The 19,672-nt window shown below is 41.6% G+C and overlaps 2 protein-coding genes across 2 annotated transcripts in view; both read left to right on the forward strand.

Moving 5' to 3' along the window:
• The window catches only part of LOC149301585 (uncharacterized), a 339,201-nt gene that overhangs the window by 53,515 nt on the left and 266,014 nt on the right, over positions 1-19,672 (forward strand). The window lies entirely within an intron of this gene.
• LOC149301587 (uncharacterized) lies at positions 2,076-8,919 on the forward strand. The gene is made up of 3 exons (XM_089484317.1): positions 2,076-2,084; positions 3,523-3,643; positions 7,805-8,919. Exons 1-3 carry the CDS (start codon positions 2,076-2,078, stop codon positions 8,536-8,538), a joined length of 864 nt encoding a protein of 287 aa, XP_089340443.1. The 3' UTR covers positions 8,539-8,919.

The following is a 19,672-nucleotide window of genomic DNA, read 5'->3' on the forward strand; positions in this document are numbered from 1 at the left end:
AATCTGGCCTAGATTGTCACTGGTATCTTTATCATCAAATGAGAGAGAGGTTTAAAATAGATGTGAAATTAGAAGGAATACAGAATGCAAAATGGGAATTGTGGAAGCCATGCTCCATGTTCATTCCATGCCTGATGAGAGTGTTGGGTGCGAGGCATTGGAGAAGCATCCAGCTGTGTTTCTCTAGCCAGAAGCCAAAGGAAGGCCTTCTCCTCTGAGGGCCACTGGGGAGGTCAGGAGGTTTCAGCAGATGATGCGCTCATTTCACATCTAGCTACAGGGACATAGCCAGGGTCCTCTCCAATTCCCCATCCCCTGACCCCCTCCACTCTCACAAGGCATGGAGTGTCAGGACCATGGTGAACAGGTCTGAGGAAATGACATGCATGTGGCCTCTAGGGGGAGCTGTTGTGGAAGTCATTGACAGCTCTAGTGGCAGTTAGATGTGTCAGCACTTAAACAGAGCATCACTGGAATGTTGATCCAACTGCCAACTGTCATTCTCAACTGTCACTGAGGAAGAGTGAGACACTGTGTGCCTCAGAGTGGGTTGTTACTGGTGTGGATGGTGGAGGGTGTCGATGTATATAGTGTTGTACGCAGTGGAACTTCTTATAGGAATAAAAGCCTCATCTGAGAGAAGATTACAGTGTCTCTCTGCTCATTGAGAAAGCGACAGGTGTTTCTTCAGCTCATAAGCTACTGACTACAGTCAAGGTGAAGAATCTGGTGCCATACGTTAATGTGTTGCCTCACATGCTGCGCAACATAGCAACGTTAAAAGCTTTTTAACATGGAGTATCTGTTGTGTAGGGGAGCTGCAGTGAATCTATGCTAGGTCCAGAGGTCTTTGTTTGGTGAAGAGGGAGGAAGGGGATGTTCATCTCTGCATTGGCCCAAAGGAGGCATATGTCACCTGCGTATGTCACTAGCAGCATGCTGTTCTCTGTGTCTTTGAGTGATGCAGGGTTTCTTGACAAACCAAGCACTAACCCTAGTCTCTTTTCTTAGGAACTTCATCTCGGTCTCTTTGTACACAGCGTTGGGGCATATTTTACTGGAAGAGACCCAGGTGCAGGGCCACCAGGACCCCTTTCCACCTAATGGCCAACACAGAGGCCAAGCGGAGGGAGTTGGGCTCCAAGAGAAAGAGGCTGTCGAAGTACAATAACTCTTTGGTGAGTCGCCATCCTGACTATTAATTTCATTTGTGTCACTGCTAGGCCAGCTCATGAAAGCAAGTGAAGAACATATTGTCCCAGTTTGGCAGAGAAAGTCCTGGTTAATCCTCTATCACCCCACTTTTTCAGAGGCTTTCAAAAATGTCCCGTTCCTTTCTCCTCCTCCCACTTTCCCCCTTTTCCTCAGCTCTCTTGGATTGCTGCAAAATGACTTCCAAGGTGTATGGACCCCTTCAACTCAAAAGGGGGGATAGGAGAGGAGATAGATTGCCAGGGTCTTCCCTTGCCGGGAGGCTGAGGCAAAAGCAAACTGCTGTGCCCTTCCTAGTTTGTTTGATCTTCCTCATAAACAACTTTGGCCATCCTCACCACCTTCTGGTGTTGCTTGTCCACATGTGCATTGCTTTTCCTTTCTGTGAAATGTTGGGGATATGGGAGACCATCTCTGGATCTAAATTGGGGGTGGGCCCAGTGGCCCTCAAGTCTAGAGTCCTCCCCAGAACTGTTTTTTAAAAATGACATTTCCCTCTGAAATTTGGCAAGAAATGGCTAAATGCACCATAATTATTTTGTGGCTAAATGATCTATATGTGTTGGGAATGTCAATATCCTAATCCATCCTCAATATCCCAGCCATTGCCTAAATTATACTGTTCATTATATTGTATATTATGTTGAAAATATCTGAGACAAACTGGATCTCAAAGGTAATAGCTTTTTTGCATATGTATGATGGGTATGATGGGCACAAACGGGACAAAGTCTTTAAAGAACATCTATTGAGAAAACCTTTCATTAATAACTGGCTAACTGTGAAAAAATGTTTTACATTGGACTTTCACTTTGGGTTTCCACACAAGAGGTTTTTTTAGGCCAATGGGGAAAAGATCAGAAATGGATAAGGTACAGAGAAATATGAACTCATGATAATGAAGGAAATGTTATATTAAGATTAAAGGAAGAAATCATAACTAAACTAGGCCATATGAATTGGTTGAATTATATTCAATTTAAAGAAGGAATCATAGAATCATAGAGTTGGAAGAGACGACAAGGGCCATCAAGTCTAACCCCTGCCATGCAGGAATTCACAATCAAAGCATGCCCAACAGTATGCAAAGGAATCTTGTAGCACCTTGAAACCAACTAAAAGTAAGAGATTGGCAACATGAACCTTCATGGCCTTGTTCTCAATTCATCATGTGCATGATAGACCTTGTCACAATAGGTTTACCAAGCCAGATTTACAAAGGATAAGAGTTTATTTGGTTTTGAGAAAGAATATAATGAATATTAATGAAAGAAGATGAAAAAATATATTATGTAAAATATATAACATCTTACTGAAAAGATCCCTTGAAGAAGTGGAAATTAATGATTCTATGACAAAATGGGCACAAGAATTGGGATACAATTTAGACTTGGAAAAATGGGAAGAAGCTAGATTAAAAACAAAATAATTACTGTAGCACAAAAAATAAAAGAAATTTATTTGAAAGTTGTAAATAGATGGTATCAAACACCATTCTCAGTAGAAAAAAATATAAATTAAAGGATAACCGATGTTGGAGATGCCAAAAAAAAATGGGTACATATTTATATATGTGGTGGCAAAGCACATATATAAAGTCTTTTTGGGTGAAGATTCATTTGGAAATAAAGTTAATATTAAAAATTGATTTTGAGTTTGGACCAGAAATATATCTGTTAAACAAGACCTCATTACTAGACCCAGAGGAAGAAAGGAAATATTGGGAAATATTATTATACTTAATATCGGCTGCCAGAAGGATAATAGCAAAGAACTGGACATTACCTATAATAATCCCACAAATAGAGACTTGGCAAAACGAAATTCAAGAATTGAAAGATCTAGACAGATTAACAGCATTAATAAACAAGAAGGATATGGTTAAATGGGGAAAGGATTGGGAAGCTGTAAGACTTTATTTAGCGGCTGCTCAGTAAGGAGAGGTACAAGAAACAAAACCTTTCTATTCATACCTAGAGATAGGGGAATAAGATGTTGTATTAAAAGATAAAGTTATACAGTTTCTTGTGGAGAGTTATCAGGAATAAGCCTAACAGATTTATAGCTTGTTGATATATGTTTTTATTTATCTTGTTGTAAACATGCAAGCTTTGTAAAAAAAAAAAAAAAGATGTATTACCACAATAAAAAAAAGGGGGGGAAAGGCAGTAGCTTTTTGCTTGCTAACAGAATTTAAACTTTATTTCCTGGACTGAATTCTGAAGTGAGGAAATAATATTTGGATGCACCATGTGCTTTCCTCCCCTTTTGCTTAGTCACTCTCTGGATGAGGGCTATTTTCTATTTCAGGTGACCTATGCGGATGTGGCAGTATATTTCTCAGAGGATGAATGGAAACTGTTGACCAAGAAACAGAGACTGATGTACAATTATGTAATGATGGACAATTATGAAAATGTGGTTTCTGTAGGTAAGGAACCTGAATCCGTTGCTCGTTCTATAAAGACTGAGGGTCCTTTCATACTATATTATCATGTTGCTTTGGTTCCACTAGAATAATAGAATCATAGAGTTGGAATACACCACAAGGGCCATCCAGTTCAACCCCCTTCTGCCCTGCAGGAATACACATTCAAATCACCCCCAAGAGATGGCCATCCAGCCTCTCTTTAAAGACCTCCAAAGAAGAGGACTCCATCAAACTCTAAGGGAGTATATTCCACTGTCAAAGAGCTCTTACTGTCATGAAGTTCCTCCTACTATTTTGGTGGAACCTCTTTCCCTGTGTCTTGCATCCATTGTAGTGTCTCCTTTTCTCTGTAGCAGCAAAAAGCAAGCCTGCTGCTTGCGCAACATGACACCCTTTCAAATATTTAAACATGGCTATCATATCCACTCTTTATTTTCTTTTCTCCAGGATAAACATAACCAGCTTTCTAAGCTGCTCCTCATAGAGCTTGATGGCTTTCATACCCTTCACCACTTTGGTTGGCCTCCTTTGGACATGCTCCAATTTGTCAACATCCTTTTTGAATTGTGGGGCCCAGAACTGGACACAGGATTATTCCAAGTGAGGACTGACCAAAGCAGAATAAAGTGGCACCATTACTTCCCTTGATCTAGAAACTATTCCTGTATTGATGCAGCCTAGAATCACATGGGCCTTTGTAGCTGCCACATCACACTGTTGGCCCATGTTCAACTTGCGGTCTACTAGGAGTCCTAGATCCCTTTCAAGCCTAGTTTAATTGTGATAGCAACATCCTGTAGAATATTTGAATCTGTAGTTCACTGAGGCACTATTGCTCTCCAGTTTCTAAGGATTCTAAATACTCCATCCTAAACTGCCTATTATAGGATTTTGTAGGAAAAAGCCATAGAGATTAATGCTTTTCTCGCCCAAATGGTACTCAGCACATCCCTGGGCAAGTTTCCTACCTCTTTTGGCCCCTCTTCCATCCTTTAAAGGCTCTGGAGAGTCTTCTTGGGGGAAAGACCTCCCTTGGGTCTGCAATGGCTCAGAGAGGGCCCAACAATGGCAAAATGGCCTCCATTTCCCCAAAGGGATGCTGTGGGATGTTGAGGGGCAAAATATTATTTCACTCACCTCCCCCAGGCAATACAATGTGGGGTTGCCCCTGAGGTCTCCTCCAAACCCCATCAGTAGTCCATGCCTGTCTTATACAGTGGTACCTCGGGATACGAAATACCCAAGTTACGAAATTTTCAGGATACGAAAAAAAATAATTTAAAAAAACTGTTCCGGGTTAAGAAAGTTTTTTCGGGTTACGAAAAAACTTTTGGTGCTTTTCGGCGCGATTTCACACGGAATCGCGGCTTTTCCCCATTAGCGCCTATGGGGATTCGGCTTGCGAAAGCCTTTCGGGTTACGAAATTGACAGCGGAACGAATTAATTTCGTAACCCGAGGCACCACTGTAATGTTTTAAGGCTGCTCCCTGGTGCTTGACCCTCACCAAAACTGGAGTCCAGGTCCCAGCTCCCTTGCTCTGCCTTTGCCCATGAGTTATTTGTATATTGATTATCCTGCCTTTCTCAACAAATGGGCCTCAAAGTATCCCTTTTATGCATCACACTCTGTGGGTATGTGTCTATGATGGAGAGATAGAGGGAAAGTTAAAAAATAGAAAAGCAGGGAAGAGATGCTGAAAATGAGATGCTGAAGTGGTGCAGATGTGCAAGAGGGAAGGTTGGGGAGCAGAGGGAGAAAGGGAAGGGGATCAGGCTATGGGAGCCAGGAGGGGAAGGCAGGAGCAAAGCCAGGATCGCCTAGCTCTGTGCGGAGAGGAAGGGACCTCTGGGAAGGGCCAGGAGAGGGACCTTGGGGATTGGGAGGCAGCCACCAACCTGACAGATTTTAAGAACTGAACTGGTGAGAACCGGCTCAAGTCCTTGTTTTCAAACATATTAAGGGGTTCCATTTAGAAATTATGAGCAATGTCTATGAATAGAGGAAAAGGCGACAGAAAAATTCCTTTTTCTCTAATGTTTCTTTTCCAACCTGAGCTTGCTTAGCTCCATGGTTGATTCCAGAGGCTCTTTGTTACCCGAAATGCTGGAGTCTGGGGAGGACACTCCCAAGTGCTATGCTTTTAGGGGAATTTCATACTTCGTTCAAAGGGGAGATTGGGGCAACAGTGGCCTCGGGAGTCATCCCGTTCCCCCCCCCCCCGGCATTAGGGGAACTCAGTGTATTTTCAAGCCCTATTTACATGAATGGTGCTCCGCGCAGTGGAATGTCCGTGCCCGGCACAGTCACAGGCGCCATTAACCCTTATGGGGCACGCCTCCCTTTTTCCTAGTGTGGCTTTTAGTGTATGCTGAAATCCGCCCAAGGCGTGCCCGCATGTGACATAGGTGCACTGTACACGCTTGCACACACATATAAGTGTTCACACGCACACACAAGAACTAGATAACAAAGGTAGGAGTGGTGAATAGATGTTAGGCTTTGCTAATGGTAATACATAACCTAGACAGAACTTGATTCCAATTGCTGAGGGTCCAGAATGGGGAGAGAAGTCAGTAACTCCCAAGGCAAGTGGAGCTGGTGAGTGTAATGAGATGTTTAGCAATGTAAACCAACAGAGAGTCTGTCTGCAACAAGACTGAAATATTTATACTGAAATTGTTGCTAGTGGGCAGAACCTGAGTTTTCTATAAGGTTTAAATCACTTTAGAATGTTTTCTGGGTGGGGAAAATATAGTCCAAAATCAAATTGAATGCAATAGGTGCATGGTGCAAATACCTCAGACATAAGGGATTAGAACACCGGTCCTCAGGTCCTTGTTGGCTCTGAATTCCAGTCCTGTTCAAAAGCCAATGTACAGCGCAATGTGAGCATGATGCTCCCAGATGTAGCTCAACTTAGCAAAGTATGGAAAAAAAAATCCAGGTACAGGTTTTGGCAATGCACTGACCACTTTTCACACTTAAAAATAAGTCACTGACACAGTTGATTTCATCTGAATCTTTGGGAGTTCTCTATCTTGAGTTGCAAAATAATAAAAGTATTTGCAAGCTCTCCTCTCTGACTTCCATCATGATCACAATCTCTTGTATATACAACTCCAATCCAATCCTATACACAGCAATTCACATGTGAGGAGTATACTGTATTGGCTGTGATTCATCTTCTGGTGCCACACAGCATGAAGCATCCTCTGCAGTTAGCTTGCATCATGCCATGTGCTCTGACTTAAGAATCTATGGCAGTCTCACAGGAAATGATGCCACCTGTCAATCAAAATATTTTTACTCATGTTTAATGGAATATTTTTTCAACAGCCCTTTGACTATCAGCTTCCACTGACTCCCTCAAGGTAGTCCCCATCCAGTCTCTTCTTTGCTAGCTCATATGAGTAAGGATACAATCGTTCCATGTATTTAGGGGCATAAGCAGCAGGATCATGCTCAGGTCACCCACTCCAACTTTATTAATATAATATCAAATAGGTGTTATGGATGATAGGCTTTAAAAGGTTGTGACAGAATAGAGTAAGGCAGAGGAGCCAGATTTTGTTAACAATTCAGATTTATTCAAAGCTAGCTGTCCTAAGTAGAATTCCCATTCTAACAAAACTGAGGCCCAGAGCCAAAGAAAATGGCTACCTTTATAGGAAAACAAACAAAGAAAACTCATCTTCATCACTTTATTGGGCACTTCGCACTCCAAACATATACATTTCCAACAATCATAGTTCAGATACATGAATACATTTAAATATACTTTAAAATACCTTTGGCTACACCCCATTGCTCCTTATCAGATATGGTGGCACTCAGAGGAACCTCTGCCAGTGAAATTACATTCTATAGCAGTCTTTTCCTAATGCTCTTTGTTGCCTTTAAGTGCTTGGACAAATGCTTCACCTTGAAGAACTTCACATCTGCCTCCCTTCTGCATTCCACTCTCCCAGAGGCCTCTATTCTAAAATGTGTACTTTGGTTCACTCTCATACTTTATTCCATCTATATATACATTGATTCTTGCATATTACCAAACACTGATATTTGGGTTTCTTCACCTCATAGAGAGGTGGGCTTGGGCTAACACGTTCCTCTCTTAAATCTGATATTCAGTATTATCTGTCATTATCCTTCTTTACAGAAGAACTTGTCAGTCATGAGAGAGTCCACACATCAGAGAAGCCATACAACTGCCAGCATTGTGGGAAACATTTTGCTTACAAGTCGATCCTTGTCAGGCATCAGAGAGTCCACACTGGAGAGAAGCCATGCAAATGCCAGCATTGTGGGAAATGTTTTTATTTGAAGTCAAGCCTAGTGACACACCAGAGAATCCACACAGGGGAGAAGCCATACAAATGCCAGCATTGTGGGAAATGTTTTTCTCAAAAGTCCCACCTGCTAACACACCAGAGAATCCACACAGGAGAGAAGCCATACAAATGCCAGCATTGTGGGAACTGTTTTTCTCAGCTGTCAACCCTACTGACACACCAGATAGTCCACACAGGAGAGAAGCCATACAAATGCCAGCATTGTGGGAACTGTTTCTCTTTGAAGGGAGACTTAGTGAAACATCAGAGAGTTCACACAGGAGAGAAGCCATACAAATGCCAGCATTGTGGGAACTGTTTTTCTCAGCTGTCAGCCCTACTAACACACCAGAGAATCCACACAGGAGAGAAGCTATACAAATGCCAGCATTGTGGGAAATGTTTTTATTTGAAGTCAAGCCTAGTGACACATCAGAGAGTCCACACAGGGGAGAAGCCATACAAATGCCAGCATTGTGGGAACTGTTTTGCTCGGCAGTCAACCCTACTGACACACCAGAGAATCCACACAGGAGAGAAGCCACACAAATCCAAGCAGTGAACCAACATTATTTTTGTAAAGAAGGAATAAAAACTATTTTTCAATCCAGCGGTGCTAAGAAACGGCCCTTATGATTTTATATGTACGGTTTATCTGTCCATATGTCTGTTTATATTTTAAAGTTATGTTTTGTTAAGTTTAGGTTTTAATTGCTACTAGTATAGATAATTGCTTTGGGTTATAAATTTGGCTGGGGATTATGGGTCATGGTTTAGGTTAGTTAGACGGGGGGCTGGGATTTGTTGGAGCTAGCTAGAATAGCAATGATAGCATTCAGAATTTGTGGGATGTTGGCTGAATAAAGTTGGGGACCGGTAGTAACAGAAAGGGAGCTAGCTTCTTCGAATGTCTGGGGCAGGGAGAGATTGTGCATGTGAGAAGGATGGCAAAGTGGGGCTGGTTAATAATGGGGGATAGATGGTGGGAATTGTAGGTGGGGGCTAGGTTTGGTAGAAGGTGGGGTTTTTGGTTTTGGGTTTCAATATATCCTTTGGCTTGGGGAGGGCAGTTCTGGCTTAAACACTGAATTTCTGACTATGTTTTCAATAAAGTTCTTTGCTATTTCAACACATTGGACTCTTTGATGCACAGAAGTTCTGAATTTGCACAAAACTGACACCTTCTTCTCTCCTCAGCCCTCAGCTCCATTCCCAGTTATAAGAACAGGCCGCCAGCAGAATGAACAGCAGCAGCAGTAAGGCCCTGGTGATCCCTGTGCATGATCAGAAGGGGCCTTTCGATGTATGTGTGCTTGCGCAGTCTCACACCTGAAGCCATTGGTGCTTTCACAGTCTGTTCTGAGAGAGGCAAGGAAGTGGGGAGAGCTCTCGTTCTATTGAAGGAATGGCTAGAGGGTCTCCCGGGGGGGAGGGCTCGGGGTTATAAGAAGGAAGAAAGCCCCTCTTCTCTCCCCAAAGAAAGGGAGCGGGCTTCCCAGGCCTCGTCTCCTTCTTTCTTTCCCTTTGTTCTCCTCAGGGGATTCCTTGAGGCCTAGGTACTTGGGGGGTTATTAGGAGAAAAGAGGGCAGGAAGGACCCTTGGAGAGAGGTATGGCCATGGAGGGGATCAGGATCCAAAGGTAAAAAGGGCTTTGAGGAGCCCCCTTCCTCCTGGAAAGTGGGGCAGAGGAAAGACCCTCCATTCTTATGCCTCATTTGGAGAATATTTTTGTGCCAAATAAAGAGCATCACACAGGATAGCACTGGAAATAACATTTTTTGGGTGGGAGGAGTTTTCCCTGGGGTCTTGGGGAAGGGGCTCTATCTGGGCAGGAGAGAAGAGCCCGAATTTAGGACACAGACAAGAGAAGGCAGATGGAGGGACCCAAAGCCCCTTCTGGAAGAGGGACACCCCCATGGTAACCTAGGAACTAGGCATAGAGGCCCACAAGATTTGGATTTTCCTTCACAACAACCCTGCAAAGGAGGAAAAGGAGAAAGACCTTCAGCCCCTGAAAGATTACCCCCCTCCCGGTTCTGGGAAAATGCTGAAAGGGCCTTGGACCCCCTTGAAGGGATGTAAGTTAAAGGATGGGAAGGAGGAGGGAGGGAGGGAAAGTGCCAAGGGCAGAGAAGCATAAAGGGACTGCTGAAGTGGGGAGCATCTGGGACCTGATCCAGAAATCCACCTCCCAGAACCCATTGTTAGAGCCTACCACAGCTCAGTGTGATGCTTTAAATGACCATTTCGCAGATAAAATCTCTCACAGAAGAACCAACTTCTATACCAGCATAAGATGATGATAATAATAATAATAATAGATTTATTTCTAGGTTACAACAATAAAATACATTGAGATTACAGTAAAATCCAAGAGAAATCAATCCCTATGCCCACCCCGATCCCAATACTAAAACTGGATTAAACAATGATAGTATAAAAACAGTAAAACAGTAAAAACATTCGATTAGAGGCTATAGGTGAGGTGTCCAGTGACTCTGTGAATAAGATCATACTGGATCATTTTGAATCTGTGAGTACCTAGGATGTGGACAAGCTCCTTGGAAGTGTGAAGAAGACAAATTGCCCTCTCGACCCTTGCCTTTCATGGCTGGTCATCCAAGGAGGAGATGCTTTGAGGACTCACCTGAGATATATCATAGATGCATCTCTTAGTTAAGGCTATTTTCCATCTTGCTTAAAAGAAGCGGTGATATGGCCTCTTCTGAAAAAGCCCTCCCCAGATCCCTTGGACATGAAGAATTACAGACCGGTCTCCCATCTTCCATTTCTAAACAAGGTGATTGAAAAGGCAGTTGCTCTTCAACACCAAGTAGTCTTGGAAGAATCAGATTATCTAGACCCTTTTCAAACTGGCTTCAGGATGGGATACGGAGTCAAGATTGCTATGCTCACCTTAGATGATCTCCACTTGAGTATTGACAGTGGAAGTGTGACCCTGTTGATGCTTTTGGACCTCTCAGTGGCTTTTGATACTAGTGAACATGGCATCCTTCTGGAACTCCTGAGAGAACTGGGGATAGGGGCCAATGCATTGCAATGGTTCCGCTCCTATTTCTCAAGCAGATTCCAGATGGAGATGCTTGGGGACAGTTGCTCCTCTAAAAAGGAGCTTAAATCCAGCATTCCCCAGGGCGCCTTCCCAATGCTATTCAGCATCTACATGAAACCGCCAAGAGGGTTCATCCAGAGGCATTGGGAAGGTGCTATCAGTATGCTCATGACATCCAGAGATATCTCAGTGTCAACTAAAGAAGGCATCTCCCTCTGAATGAATGTCTTGAGGCAGCAATGGGCTGGATAAGGAAAGAAAAGAATGAAACTGAATCCAGATAAAACGGAGGTGCATGTTGTTGGAGGTCCTAATCTGGGTATGGAGGTTTGTCAACCGGTCCTGGATGGAGTCACACTTCCCCTAAAGGACTGTGTTTGCAGTTTGGGGGTGCTCCTGAATCCATTGCTCCAGATGTCAGCTCAGATAGATGCGATGGCCAAGAATGCCTGTTATCATCTTTGACTGATACACCAACTGCGTCCCTTCCTGGAACCTGAAGACCTAAAAACTATGGTGCATGCGCTGGTAACCTCACATCTTGACTTCTGTAATGTGCTCTACATAGCGCTACCCTTATATCAAGTCCGGAAACTTCAACTAATCCAAAATATGGCAGCCAGAGTGGTCACTGGAAGATCTAGAGGTGACCATATCACACCTATACTAACCTCTCTTCACTGGCTGCCCATTAATTTCCGGGGACAGTACAAGGTGATAGTTATAACCTTTAAAGCCCTTCATGGCTTGGGTCCAGCTTACTTACAGGATCCTCTTTTCCCATACAATCTGCCCCACATATTGAGGTCCTCTAGTAAAAGGTTACTGCAGCCAACCATAACAAGGCTCTCTGCATTTACCCAGAGGACCCTCTCTTCTGCTGCTCCCAGTTTATGGAATGGCCTCCGGAAGAGGTCTGATATATCACCCGTCTTGAAGGCTTTAAAAATGCGATCAAGACGTATATCTTCCGGCAGGCCTTTTCAGATTAACATTACAGCAATCTCCAATTAATTTAATAAATTGTTCAACAACTGCTCTAACTGCCTCTGCTCTATTTTTAATAATTATTTTAATAATTGTTTAAGAATTTAATTGTATTTTAATGTGGATGGGAGGAATTGGGAGAGTTTTGGATGCAACAATGATAAGTTGCTATTGTATTTTACTTATGCTTTTACTGTTAGCCTCTTTGATCTGTTTGAAGAAGCGCAATAATAATAATAATAATACAATGATTTGATAAATAACCAAGGCAATATGATTAAATTAAAAACATTAGAGGAAATAAGAGAAGAAGGTAAACAATGTAATTGGCTTATTTTCAGGCAAATAAGAGAGAGGTTTTTGTTGGATATGAAAACATATGGAATAGAAATAATTAGTACAGAAATATTAGGAAATGTGCTTGCTATCGGGAAAGGTCCACTTGTGGGGAGATTGTATTCAATCCTGTTAAAACATGATATGAAATCTGAAGTGGTTCAAGAAAACATGGTTCAATGGCCAAGAAAACAGGACACAATATTGAGATGGAAGAATGGCCTAAGTCAACTTAGGCCACTAGATACCAGTCTAACAGGATGAAGCTCCTTCATTGTATGAAATTTGTTTTTTTGTTGAAATGCAATAATGGATTGGATATCTATATGTTTTTTATATGTATATTATTTTGGAAATTTAATAAAGATTATTTAAAAAAAAGAGAGATGGAAGAATGGGAGTTAACCTGGAAAAGGAGGATAAAATACACAGCTTCCCAAGCCCTAAGGAAAAACTACTACAAAATATTTTTTTTGAATGGTATTTTAAACATGAAAACGTTGGTTTTCTGACTGTCCAAGGCATTGAATTAATTGGGGGGAAGAGAGTTCAGTAAAAAGTTTGGGGTGGATTTAATGTTCCCCTGCCCTGACCTCCGTTACTTTAAGGATAAATTCTCAGTGGGGAGGAATAACTAACTCTCTTTCCAATACAGCCAGATGCGAACACGCTGCCAAACTCTAAAACACCATGGAAAGCGCAGGAGGCTTCTTCTGTACCTTGTCAGTTAGTTCCAGGTCGTCCTCTGATTCTATGAGATCCATGTTCCTGCAGCCATGCCAGTAAGATCCCAGAGGCAAATGTGAGTCATCCTCCAATCCGCATTCAACATCCAAATGAGCTCTTTGACTCCGTAGGTCAGAGAAAACCTGTCCATTTGAACAAAGAGTAGAAAGATGAGCTGGTGCCCCTTTTCCATATTGCGTCTTTTCTCCTAAGGCCAAGAACCTATTGCATAAAATTGTCCCAGACTCACTTGGCTCCCTTCCTTTGGGTCAGAAAGAATTGTCTGGTTCACGATCGCCGTCTCTTCTTCATTTCGCATGAGGCCTTTGTCATTCATCTTAAGGCCAGACAATTTTGTGGAGGGATGTTTCTTCTTTCCAAGTCCTTTGACTGGAGAAGATTTTTGTTTTAAGTATAAGAACAGTCTAACAAATAAATACAATTTTACCTCAGCAAATTAAGTGAAACTCAGAAGAAGCATCATAGGAAATATCAGGAAGAACTCTCTTCATCATGTAAACTTCTAACAGGTTTGCTAGTGGTCAAGTTGAAAGCAGTTCTTCATTTATCTGTGTTCAAAGGAGGTTTGTCATAGGCCACCTCCACCATAAAACTGTGGATGAAAAAGCCCACCAGCCTAAATGCCTAGAAAAGAAATTGAGGGCACCTTCCTGGTAGGATTTTTCTTGAACTGCCTCCCAAATAATATGTCTTCTGTCAAAGATTACAAGCCTTGTGTTTTTTAAGAAGCAAATCTGTGTCTAATCATGGCCAAGAAAGAGGTTCATACGTTTCTAAATGGGGTTGAGAAAGCGGAAGGAGACCCAGTTTTCTCCTTCTCTCTTCTTGCTTGATCTTGGGGTCATTTAGTGGAGATGGGAAATTCAGGACAGACAACAGCAAAACAAAAACCACATTTCACACAGTTCATGTAAACTTTGACAGACTGTGACTTCCATATTATTGGGGCATTGAATTTCCTCCAGGTTTTCATCCATGGGGCTGGAGCCCATTTCCAAAATAGAGTCAGCACCAGAGAGAGCTCAGACTAAAAGACAGAGCAGATTCACCAACCCACTAACATGGAAGTCTCCATTCACTACTGTCTATGTGATATAACTCCAAGCCATTGTCCTCCAATGTCCTCTTTCCCTCCCAGTTAACATTTGTAGATTATCCCTCGCAGATCTTGGAGAACGAACTTCTAACCGAAGGAATAGCAATACACTGTATCCTTATTTTACTAACATGTGTTCTTTTTTCAACAACGCTTTTGTTTATTCTATATTTTGTATCCTAAGCCACCTTGAGATCCATCCAAGGGAGAAAGGTGAGATGAAATTTAATAAGTAACACAACCATACAGTTCAAAGAACGTACAATAGGAATGAATGAATAAGAATGATGCTTTCAGGTGAGATCAACCAGTCCAACCTGTGATGCCTTCACAAAGCAGGAGTAGTTTCCACTGTAAGAAAGACAGTACTCAAAACACTGACATAAAATAGGAAACAGGCAAACTAACCCAGAGAAATGCTCTTGTCCTGAGGTCTCTCCTCCTTCTCTCAGCCTCAACTGACTCAACTCCCTCCTTGGCCAAGATTCCCAATTGTTTCCAGGGAAACCAACCAAAGAAACACATTCTCCTTGGTTCCATCTGACCACTTCTCCATGAGTCCAATGACATGGGTTGCATGTCTCTTAATAGGATGATTTCAACTGCTTTTTAACATTTCATAGTCAGCTCTCAGTATCCATAGATTCTGCATTTCAATACATCCCCAAAAAGCCAACCTTGATTTTGCCATTTTATGTAAGGCGCATCATACTACAACCCCATTGTTTGTTATAGGACTTGAACATCCACAGATTTTGGTTACTTCGTGAGGTCCTGAAACCAAACCTCAGCAGATACTGAGGTCAAACTGTAAATAATGTTCAAATTCTTTTTATTTTCAGAATAAACAACCATACATTCAATAAAATTACAATTCAAACATACATCACACTTATTCTTAATTTTGTTATTATTATTACCATCTACATCTTTCACCTTCCTACCTCCTCTATTCTTTAAACCGCATGTCATCCTATCTTCCTGCTACCTTCTTTCTCATTCTTTCCTCCTCTCTCCTCCTTTCTCTCTCTCTCCTTCATAACTGTACCACTCTCTTTCTCATCATTCCATTCTACCCAACTGTAACCTTTACCTTCTACACTTACACATACCTTCAACTACATACCTAACTCTCTTTTTACCACCTCTATCTTCTTTCTCCCTTTCTTTCTCACTTCTAGAAGAATAGGAAAGAAGATCATATTTCAGCTTCCTAATTCATTCTATACTTTATCATGTACCATAACTTTCCTTTCTTTCTCTATTTCATATTTACTTCTACCTTGTTACTCAATTTACATTCTTCTACTCTATCCAAAGTTCAGTTAATACACAGAAAAGAATCTACAATGCCATCTCCTATCTCCTTTGAAGGCTGACTGATGCATTTCTGCATCATTATATACAACAGGGATGACTCCACTCCACTCCTATGCCCTCTAACTCTAGGTGAATATGATGATGATGATGATGATGATGATGATGATGATGATGATGATGATGATGATATATTTAGATCCCGCCTTTTCCCGAAGGAATGAAGGCGGGTTACAAGAAAAAGTAATAAAATACAATATACATTTAAAATAATAGCCAAACCCTAGCCCTCCCTCCCGCCCCCCAGTCCCAATTATAAAAGTAAATTATGGGCCTGAACAGACAGGCCAAAATAAAACTGCTTCGTGTCACTTTGGAGGTATGCTGTTCAGATGACACATGCGTCTTAAGAGGCCAGAAGCTGCACCAAAGCTGTGCTCCAATCCTCAGGACTGTAGCATGGCTTCTGGCCTCTTCGGACACATGCATCATTTAAATAGCATACCTCCACAGTGATCCAAAGGAGCTTTATTTTGGCCTGTCTCTATGGGCTCTAAGTAAGATAAATTACAATACAGATAAGAGAAGGTTAAAATGGTCTAACATTAGGGTGGAGTGGCTGATGGGAAAACTTCTATCTATGCAGGGCAGCCGGGGTATCAGTATCAATAACAATGTTGGTGACCATGAAAAGCCCTAATCTGGAAAGGCCTGCTGAAAGAGATGCGCCTTAACAGCCTTTTTAAAGGCTTCTAAGGTGGTGATGTGACGGATCTCTTCCGGCAGCTCATCCCAAAGCCTAGGAGAGCCAGAAGAAAAGGTCCTCTGGGTTGTTGTAGCCAATCTAGTCTTCTTAGGCTTTAGGAGACTTTTTCCAGTGCAGAGAGGATTGTGTGGAAGAAGGCAATCCTGCAAGTAGTCTGGACCCAAGCCATGTAGGGCTTTAAGGGTTACAACCAACACCTTGTATCTTGCAAGTGGAGGGATTTAAGAGCCTCCCTTTGATTCTCTTGGATCTCTCTCCAAAATCTCAGGGCCCCACAGAGACTCCCAAGAGAGGAGAGGAGGCCTGGCAGCTGGAGAAGAGGGGAGGAGGAGGGGGGCTTCCTTGCTTCCAGCCCCCAAAGCTGCCTCCCTACAGAAGAACCTCCAGACCCCCATCCTTGGCTCAGGGACGTAGCCAAGGGGGGGGTTCTTGGGGTCCGGACCCCCCCTTCCATTAGAAAAATGAATGGTGTGTGCTGCTGCGCCGCCGTACCCAAGCCCCATTATAATGGTGGCACTTAGTCTGGACCCCCCCCCCCCCTTCCTAAAATCCTAGCTACGTCCCTGCTTGGCTCCAAAATGGGGCTTTTCCGCCTCAGCCATCCTTCTCACAGAAGAACCAAATTTGCCCCCCCCCATCGCCATCTTGAGGCACCCATCTTCCCTTTCCTGCCAAGGAAACCCAGAAGGAGCCCTTCTTCTTCCTAAGCAGCCAACGGTCAAAGCCATCAGCCTTCTAGAACCCTCTTCAGGCTCCAAGCCAACCACCAGCCTTTCCCAGAATTCCACGCTCTCCCTCCTCCCAGCGGAGGAGACCGGGAGACGGAGCAATGGGTGCAAACGCCAGGAGAAGAGAGTTTGTTCTCTTAAACTTGTAATTCCAGTTGTGTCCCTTTATGAGGGAGAATGGGATATTATTATTATTATTATTATTACCAACAACAATAATTATGGTAATTAGCTTCTTGTTCCCAAAACCACAGAGCCTTGTGAAATCTCAAAGACTGTGTTTATCACACGGAGGTTTTTGCAGCTCTTTGCAGCTCAGATCCAAAGCCACTGCGGGTCCAATGATGCAAATTCACACGACAACGTGAGTGTTATCACAGGCGATTCCTTTCTTCTTCTTTTTAAATAAAGTTTATTGAGTTTAAAATAAAACATACATACATACATCTTTCTAAAAACAACTGACAGTTACATTGACAAGGTATATGATATATCAATATTTGTATGTAGCCTTTTATTCTCAGAGGTTCAACAGTCAGTTCTTTGGCTTCTCCCATCTCATACCTTCTTCAGATCAGCTCCTCGCTTCTTTTATCTTTCTTATCTCACTCATCCAACTAATCACACTTTCCGTGTCTCTTCCTCCTCGTTCATACATACTCTAACCTTCTTCACATACTTAATCTTCTCTCTTCTCTTTACGAATCTGCCTCTGAATCTACATCTTCTACACACCTTGCTAATCTATCAACTACTTCTTCTAACGTTCTCATCTTCTGCACTAAAAGACTTCCGCCTCCATTGATTTATAAAGCTTAGTCCTCTCTTGCAATCCACCTCTCTTCTCTCGTTTCAGTTGTCCATTTGAAGTATAAGTTCTAGAAGATGGTCTGTTTACTTATATGAAATGATACAAATGGATAAACTCTCCTGTAGGATTAAAGAAGGCTCCTGGGAGACTCTTTCTAAGGACTGGTGCAAAGTCTTAGACCACATTAAGAAGAAATGGGGTGATATAATTATATGCTATTATCAGCTAGATCTTGGGATACTATGTTAGAGGTTAAAGAGATGATTACTTTTCTCTCTCTGAAAGCATGCTGGAAGAAATCTATTGGTTTACTTTGTTGTTGGAACGGTTTACCCTTTACTATAATTCTGAATTTGGTGAAAATAGTTATCCTTCAAGACTGGGCCGCTCTTTCGATCTCCATTTCTTTGCATACAGGATCCTGGCGATAGAAACCATATACATTAAGGTTTTCTCATGTTTCTTATCCAGATTACCTTCAAACATCCCTAATAACAGCTTCAGGGGTTAATGGAAGTAGGAACCTATAGCTTTGTTACATTTCCAGCATATATTATTTGTATTTTTATATGTTTTAGCCAATTTTGCTGGTGCTAGATGCCATCTGAAATACATCTTCTACCAATGTTCCCTAAGGTTTTGGGCCACTGTCAATTTTATGCGTTGATTCCATGCTTTTCCCCATTGATTTAAATTGATAGTGTGACCACAATCTTTGGCCCGTTTTATCATTGATTCTTTGATTATTTCTTGCTCTGAGTCCCAGATTAGCAACACCTTTTATATTTTACCATCAGACCTTTTTGATAGCCTTTGATCAATAAAAGCTTTTCTAGCTCTGAACTATCATCTTTTTTCTCCCATGATTTTAGGTCTTGCTGCATTTTAGAGTATATTTGTTGATATTCAAACCAATTCAGATTAAAACCATGTAAGTTTAAATCTTTTTGTGTTTTAATTTCTATTTCTTCACCCTTAAACTTTAAGAGATCGTCATAAATAATCCAATTCCCTTCTCTCTCCATTTTCGTTCTGCAAATGGCTTCTAAGGCGAGGCCCATTTTGGGAATCCCATAAGTATCCCATAACCTTTATACTTGTTCCAAATCTTAAACAACGCATGTCTAATACAAGGATTGTTAATCAAGGGATCTGCTTTTTCTTTGTCATATAAGAGAAAAGCATGCCTTCCAAATTTAAGGCCTTCTCCTTCCAACTCTCATGATTCTTTATCCTGCAAATTAATCCTGTTTTTAATTAGCCTCATCATATAATTTAATATCTGGAACCATTAACCCTCCTCTTTCCTTTGCGTCTTGTAAGACCTTTAGTTTTACTCCAGGGTTTTTCCTTCCCAAATGAAGTCTGTTAAATCCCTTTGCCAATTCTTAAGCATTTTCTCTGGGATTATAATAGGGAGAGTTTGAAATAAAAAGAGGGTTTTAGGTACTATGTTCATTATAAAGGCAGCTATCTTACCTAAGAAGGATAATTACAGTTTATTCCAATTATTAATTTCATTGTAATTGTTTTTCCACAGAGAGCCATAGTTATTCCCGAAGAGTTCATTTGTTTTATTTGAAATAATTAATCCTAAATATCTAATTTTCCCTTTAACTTCAATTCCATTGAATCTGGTTAGTTTGGACATTTGTTCTTTATTCATATTTTTCATTAAAATCACGGATTTTGGTAAATTCACTCTTAAACCACTAAAGTCTCCAATGTTTTTAAGAGCCTTGATAAGCTTATCTGCATTATCTAAGGGCTCCTCTAGATCTATAAACAAATCATCCGCATAGGCTTTTATTTTATATGTATGTTTGTTAATTGT

The sequence above is a fragment of the Sceloporus occidentalis genome, unplaced genomic scaffold (genome assembly GCF_023333645.1).
Source record: "Sceloporus occidentalis isolate IW3139 unplaced genomic scaffold, rSceOcc1.0.p SCAF_21, whole genome shotgun sequence".
NCBI lineage: Eukaryota > Metazoa > Chordata > Lepidosauria > Squamata > Phrynosomatidae > Sceloporus > Sceloporus occidentalis.